The sequence below is a fragment of the Heptranchias perlo genome, chromosome 3 (genome assembly GCF_035084215.1).
Source record: "Heptranchias perlo isolate sHepPer1 chromosome 3, sHepPer1.hap1, whole genome shotgun sequence".
Lineage (NCBI taxonomy): Eukaryota > Metazoa > Chordata > Chondrichthyes > Hexanchiformes > Hexanchidae > Heptranchias > Heptranchias perlo.
In genome coordinates, this window is record NC_090327.1 from 45,513,780 (window position 1) to 45,521,842 (window position 8,063).

Sequence of the window (8,063 nt, forward strand, 5' to 3'; positions counted from 1 at the left end):
TTTTAGCTTGATTTTAAATTAATTAGTAATTAATTTTGCGGAATATTTAATTATTTAACTGTTCATTTATAGTTTAGTTAAAAATATAGTGTGTATAGTAAATTAAAGATTTAGTTTAATTTCCTCTGGTTCCTCTGCACCCCCCCCCCCCCCCCATGTGGACTAGCTCAGCAAGTGAGGCAGCATCTGTGGAGAAGCTGCATCCCTCATTTTAACTGTTTGTTTAGCTTTAAGGCTTTTTAACTAACACTAGAAACATTACCAACCACTAAAGGCACTAACCACTATAACCAATAAAAAAACTGTTCAGGAGCATTAATCATTATGGTAACTAAAATATTTGGACAATTTGTTTCTCCTCTTAAAATACAAAGCCCGTTCCTCATTTCGCTTCCCCACACACTCGCACACACATTGGGAGCTGTTCAGATATATTACAATACTGTGCACATTTCACGTACGTGTTCCCTAAGTGAGAGGAAATAAAGTGCGTACAGCTTGTGTTGCAGTTGCTAAGATTATAACTCAGGCTAGTCAGAGATAACCAGGTTACGTTGATTATATTATACAGAATTCAGAATTTTAGTTGGTACTCACATCGAGGAAAATCGACATGCCTTTCTTCAGCTGTAGCGGCGAACTGGCATCACAATCTGATGCTTCTGTTGAAGAAGGAAGCATTTCCGGACAAGCCATGACTTAATAGATTTACTATATTAAACAAAAACCTAACAAACTTATTGGCTTTGTTCGGTTGAATTGAGGCTTAATGAAATATTAAGAAAAAGCAGCGCAACTCTCTATACAAATGTCTTTCTGAAGACTGCCGCTGCGATCTGTTGGTGCTATGGTTTTGTTTTGCTCTCCAGAGGCTGCTGCTGCTGCTCGCTGCTCACTGAAGGTATCCAGGCTGTTCTGTCACTCGCACCCACTCATTCACAAATCGGAGCCTCCCAGCAGAGAGACGCTCACAAGCATCATCTCAGGCAAAGGCGAGCACGGACATTGCTGGTTCCACACAACCTCCGCTCAATAGCAGTGCTGGACACCATTACTGCACAAGCAGCCTTTTTGCATTTTTTTCTGCTTTTAATTAATTTCTATTAACCATTTAAACGAGGTTTTAATGCGAAATATATCGATTTCAATTACATATTTAGGTTTTGCCGTTTAATTTTTATTTATCGTATAACTTCGTTACTCTGTAACAGTGGGTTCAATCGCTTTAGTAATTCGGGTTCAGTTAGCAACATCCACTTCTACCACTGCTGCTTGTAAGGAAAAATTTGCTATAGGTAAAAGTGGAGAATGTTGGATCCTAATCTTTGCCATGCCTATGGAGCCTAAGTTTCCCTGTGTCCATTTACGTTCAATTCTATTTCCCTTTTTCTCTTTTTACTCCTCTTAGGCTATTCTGTGCTCCTTAAAACCCATCTCTTTAATCAAGCTTTTGGTCACCTTTCCCAATATCTCCTTATGCGGCTCTGTGTCAAATTTTGTCTGATTACACTCCTGTGAAGAACCTTGGGTCGTTTTACTACCTTAAAGGCGCATATAAAGGCAAGTTGTTATTGTTTTCAGACAGTCAGAAAGCTGTGGGTTAAGACTGTACTGGTTTGAAACTGATACTACTTTTGCAATCTAGTCCTACCTTCTCAGGGCAGTGTTGTGATATAAATGAAATACCTTCTAAATGGAGTAGAGGAATAGAGGGATTTGGGGATACAGATTCACATATCACTAAAAGTAGCGATGCAGTTTAATAAGGCCATAAAAAAGCAAACCAAGCACTGGGGTTCATTTCTAGAGGGATAGAATTGAAAAGCAGAGAAGTTATATTAAACTTGTATAGAACCTTGGTTAGACCACACTTGGAATAGTGTGAACAGTTCTGGTCTCTATATTATAAAAAGAATACCTGTTATAATATATTTTTATTCCAGAGCTTCAGGATTTTGCTTCAGTAAAATTATATGTACCTGCCCTCTGCGCTGGCTTTCCCTGCCTCTGGTACATGTAAGTTACTTACATAGAATGTACAGCACAGAAACAGACCATTTGGCTTGACAGGTCCATGTAAAGGCACTGGAGAAGATGCAAAAAAGATTTACTAGGATGATACCAGAACTGAGAAGTTATACCCATCAGGAAAGATTGAACAGGCTGGGGCTCTTTTCTCTAGAAAAGAGAAGACTGAGGGGTGACCTGATAGAGGCCTTTAAGATTATGAAAGGGTAGACGTGGAGAAGATGTTTCCACTTGTGGGGGAGACCGGAACTAGGAGCCATAAATATAATATAGTCACTAATAAATCCAATAGGGAATTCAGGAGAAACTTCTTTACCCAGAGAGTGGTTAGAATGTGGAACTCGTTACCACAAGGAGTAGTACAGGCGACTAGCATAAATGCATTTAAGGGGAAGCTAGATAAACACATGAGGGGGGGAACGGAATAGAAGGATATCCTTCTCTCTGCCTGTCTCCCTTTCTCTCTCTGTGCTGCTTCCCTTCTGTCTTTCTCACCTTCTTTATATCTTGCCTTCCCTTCAGTGTGCCTCTTTCCTCCAATTCCTCTATGTATGTCTCACCTCAGTTCCATTTGTCTCCTATCTCTTCAGTTTGACTGTCTCTGCCCTTCCCTTCTCTGTCTCTCTCCTCTGCTTCATCTATGTCTTTCACTCTCCTTTGTTTCTTCTTGGAGTCTTTCCTTCCTCCCTCTAAGTGCCCTTCCCTCCTCTTGTTTTTCTCCCCTTCTCTTCTCACCCCTTCTTTTTCTCTCCTCTCCTGTTTCTCTCCATCTCCACATAGTTCTCTCTCTCCCCCTCTAGTTTGATCTTTCCTTTGCTGATTTGCTCCTTCTTGCTCTTCTTTTCTGACTCTCTCCTTTTCTCATTTACTTTCTCTCCTTTACTGTATTTTTCTCACTTTGGGGCTAATTTTGTCTTTGGGTGACATTGTAAAATAGCGGCATCGATTCAGCTGCCCATTATACATCTCTTCCGATTTTTATTACCAATGAAGTCAATGCAAATAAAAACCTGGAGAGACGTATGATGGGCAGCAGAATCAATATGTTTTACATTATTGTCTAAACCCCTTTCTCTTTTTCTGGTTTGGTCTCTCTCCGTTTCTGGTTTTCTCTTTATTTCTCTCTCTCCATCCTTTTCTGATTTATTCTCTCGCCCTGTCTATCTCTTCTCCTCTTGTGGTTAAATCTTTTGTAAAATACTGTAATCTGCAGTATTGTCTTTGCTACTATCAATCTGTTATTTCTAACAAACATGCTCTTGTAGTTTATAGTCTAAGCCATAGTCTGACGGAATATCTATTTTAGTCTAAGAAATCATGAGAGGCCTCATGTCATATCCAGTGAGCTGAACACAGTAACAAGAGTTTCTGCCCAACCCCTGGGCAGTGCTACTAATCCACAAATTGAGTGCATAATGTCAGCCTTTGGTTTGTGGGGAGAAATGGCACACTTACCGAGCACACTTACTTGATGCTGAGCATGAACGAAATAGCTGAATAAAGCCCAAAAACATAACAATTGCATTTGTGACTTTTGATCAAGATTTGTGCATGTTCAATTGTTCCAATATTGCTAAATCTGTGCAAGCAAAACTATGTGAATTTGGCATAATGGTAACTGGGTCATAATGTGAAATCATATTCATGGGAAGTGGTTCTGTGATTTAACTGGAGTATTAGATAATAATGGCTACAATACCTGGTTGTACATACAATAAGACAAGCCAAAAAACAGCACCCTGCACAGATTTAACAAATGAAACCAGCCCAAGTCCTTCCCTGGGGTATTTGCTGACTCACAATTCCTACTTTCTCATTTAGAAGTAACATTTTTCAATCAATAAAGTAAGTTTTATTCAGATCCTTATTTCCCTGACAGTCGAGCAGTACTCAACAGATCCCAGTGATGGGGTCAAATACAACACATACACCTAGAAACTAAATAATCCTGAGCCACATACACACCGTTATTTAATTACACTGATAAGCCTCACATAACATTATATTAAAAAAATCAATCAACAGTAAGTATTTTGAATAATTCCACCTTCATTCATTGTTCATTCTTTTTTAACATTAACTTTTTACACCATTGTAGTTACAATGTTTCAGTTGTTTGTGATATACATGGCCTTTGCAAAATAACAAATACTGAAGGTGCATTCCAGTGGACTTAAACCACTCCTGAAGTAATCCTGTTGTCTGCAGAATATCCTTTCACTTCTGAGAATGTTTTAATGCAAATGTTTTTATATTCAAAGTACATGTTTTCTTTTACAGTCAACTTGCTGTAATCTGAGTATCATAATAGTTATATTTCCTGTCACTCTGTTAAGCGTTGAACTTGTTCTTAATGCTAAAACTTGCATCAAATGACATTACAATGCACATTGTAAAAAATTAACAAATTGTGGGGCCATAAAAATATGATAAAGTCCTAGTGCTTATTACTGATTGGACCATCAGGCCGTCAGGTGCATCTCTCAGTACTAATGAAAAGCATCTTACAAAGCAAAGAAATTTTAACTTACTCAAAAAACTTAAAACAGAATAAATCTGAGTTATTATTTTGAAGGGACTGTTGATTTTCAGTATAAAAATTACAATAAAACATAACTTAAATATAAAAATGAGCTCAGTCAATACTCCAGTGCAATTACTGATGGCAAAGCCGGCAGACAGTCAAAAACCAGCAAAAGGATTAATCTTCATTCCACAGAAGGATAAAGATTAAAAATGCATTAGGCTGAATGTGAAATGTGGCCTTTTATATTTTGTTTTCATAGAAAACCTCCATAATCTCATATGAGTGGTTGTTTTCTTAAAGAGCAATAAAAATAGCTATTTAGTTCTTTCATCATTAGCTGAAATTGTTGGAGTTATTTGTCATGGCATTGTTATTTGGGAGGTTTAAGGAGTGACAAGGTATGGCAGATACTGGATAATGGCAACATAAGGGGGTAGAAATTGCTCGGAGAGGCGAACTAACATTCCTCGCCACTCCATAGATTTATATTAACCCACAAACTTATCCTTTTTGTCGGCCACTTCCTCCATAGGAAGAGGAGAAGAGCCCGGCGTCAATTCAGGCGAAGCTAGAACCCTGTGAGAAGCGAGAGGATCGATCTCTCCCCTCGACCAAACAGATGGCAGCATTTTTGACAGCTGCGTCCACTGTCTCTGCAAACTTGCAGCGTTAAACCAGTAAGTGAAAGTTACAACATTTTAAATCAATGTAAAAACAGTTATAGACAGTGAAAAAAAGAGGGTAAAAAATAATTTAATTAAATTAAAGAGACAGAAGGGAAAAGTAAAAAAAAGTCTAATTTTTAAAATTAATTTTTTTAATGACCAAGAACTAGTAATATAGGAGTGATGAGATTCCATATTTTTTAAAGTTAATTTTTAGTTGTTAACAGCTATTAGGACTGACCGAGCTGTTAAAACTTAGTTTAGACCTGTATTTTTAAGTGTACCTGTTTGGTGATGTAATTAGTTACTTTCCAGCTGGGTAAATGAGCAAGTTTACACTTTTTCGATGATTTCTCTGATTGCAGTGTGCGATGTCCCTTTAATTTGAAGCTGTCTTATTGCCAGCGAACCACTAGGAGCAAGTTCCGGATTTTGGCGTTTCACTACGCATGTGCGAACACCGGAACTTGCTCCTCTATTTTGCCACTAACAACGGAGAGCGTGGTGAGCTCTCCGTTATTTTGGGAGTGATTTCTGCCCCATTAGACTAGAAATTACTCTTGGTGATATCAACAGACAAACACTTCATGCATTCATATGGCATTCCTCTGTCCAATATTTTAACTGAGGAATTACTTGTGTTCAAATAACAGACAGGAAAATAACATGCAAATAGGTTAAATGTTCAGCACCCAATATCGTCAAGAGTAGTTTCTAGCCTATCATGGAACAAAAATTTTTATTGTACAATAGTGCCCTCTTCAGGGTTAAATTGAGAGTATTATAGATTGGTGTAAGCACTAATGCTAACTAAGCACAAATAGAATGCACAATATAAGCAGATAAGTTCAAAAAAAACCTCTTTAGAAAAGATTCTGTCAATTTTACCAACATTTTAAATCAACCAAACAGTAATATTCTGATAAACTCAACACCAGCATCAAAAAATGCCTGAAAGTGACTCTCTGCATTTCAACCTGTAAAATATGTTTAGAGATAGATAATAGGGTGTTTAATTAAGAAAAATAATCTATCGTGGATCAATAAACATACTGGAAACTCCAACTATAATGTTTGTTATTTACAGGATGCACAAGTAACTAGATTAACAACTTGTTAATATGTTTAGAGCTACAATGATTATTTCCTGTTTAAAGTATTGCTTATTCATCTTATTTTCTCCCAATTTATCAGCAACACAATAAGCTTGATGTATTACTGAAACCCATACGCAAATGATGCAACATCAATTGTTGCAGGGTATTTCCAGAAAGAAAGAAGAAGCTAGACATTTTCATTCAAAAGAGATCAATTTTTTTTTATTCGTTCATGGGATGTGGGCGTCGCTGGCAGGGCCAGCATTTATAAATATCTCAAGACATGAGATAGAAGTCTATGGTTAAAATAACTACAGAATTCACAAAATCTGAAAGAGGGGATAATGGACACCTGGATAAGTATGGTACGATAAGGGGAAGTCAGCATGGATTCATAGAAGGGAGGTCTTCTTTAATGAATATACTGGAGTTGTATTTGTCAGCTTGGCTCAGTGTTAGCACTCATGCCTCTGAATTAGAAGATTGCGTGTTCAAATTCCACTGCAGGACTTAATGCATAATCTAAGTTGATCCTTCAATGGAGTACTGTAGATGCTGTCTTTCAAATGAGATGTTACACTAAGACCTTGTCTACCTGAGTAGGAGGCCATAAAAGATGCCAGTGCTATTTTAAGAAGAACAAAAAGTTCTGCTGGTGTCCTGGCCAATATTCATTCCTCAACCAACACCACCAAAAAACAGATTAGCTGGTTATTCATCTCATTTACTGTTTGTAGGACCTTGCTGTGGGCAGAATTGGCTGTTGCATTTACCCACATGTCAAGAGTAATTCATTTTCTGTGAAGAACATTTGAGGATGTGAAAGGTTCTATTTTAATTCAAGTTCTTTCTCCAAGAAAATTATGGATTGTGTTGATAATGGAAATGTTGTAAATGTGATATATTTAAATTTCAACATGGCTTTTGATACTGTGCAACACAAGGGGGTATAAAATAAAAGGCAAGATTCTGAGGTGGTTTGAGAATTAGTTATACCAGAGAAAGAATAGGTATGATTGTGAATGGCACTATGTCAACATGGTGAGGGGCTCCTAGTGGGATGCTACAGGAATTAGTGCTGGGCCATTGTTCTTTAAAGTATGTATGGAATGGGGATGGGGAAAAAGCTATTTAAGTTTGCAGATGACACCAAATTAGGAATGGGAAGGCCTGAAAAATAGGAAAGAGGAAAGCCAAATATAAAGGGATCCAGATAGGTTGGGTAGGTGGACTGATGAGTGGCAAATGGCATTTAACATGGACAAGTTTATGTTAATGAGACTAGGTAGGGGAAATAAACATTAGGAATGTAAACTAATTGGCTCTATGCTACAAGATACAAAACAGTAGAAAGGTCTGGGAGTATTGGTAGATAGCTCACTGGAACCAACAGCTTACTGGAGTTAGGAAATCTATCTGGTCTTGGGATGTATAACAAGAGGATTAAAGGGCAAATGTGAGGTGGAGATAATGGGGTAAATAATGCAATGGCTGGCCCTCATTGAGCTGAGAACAACAGGTGTTGACTTCCAATATTACTGCGCCCAATGCGCCTAGCATGCTCCAATACGTCTGGTTAACATGTAGCATGCTAAGGGCTTGCACACCAACAGTACATAAGAAATAGAAGCAGGAGTAGGCCATCCGACCCCTCGAGCCTCCTCCGCCATTCAACAAGATCATGGTTAATCTTCTATCTCAACGCCATTTTCCTGCACCATCCCCATATCCCTTGATGCCTTTAAT

At 37.9% G+C, this 8,063-nt stretch overlaps 1 protein-coding gene across 1 annotated transcript in view; it reads right to left on the reverse strand.

Annotated features, from left to right (window-relative positions):
• The window catches only part of necab1 (N-terminal EF-hand calcium binding protein 1), a 204,728-nt gene extending 203,919 nt beyond the window's left edge, over nucleotides 1-809 (reverse strand). Inside the window, exon 1 of the mRNA XM_067975307.1 lies at nucleotides 598-809. Coding sequence (XP_067831408.1) covers nucleotides 598-696 — 99 coding nt within the window. The 5' untranslated portion in view covers nucleotides 697-809. The remainder of the gene's footprint in view (nucleotides 1-597) is intronic.
• Between the last annotated feature and the right edge of the window lie 7,254 nt (nucleotides 810-8,063).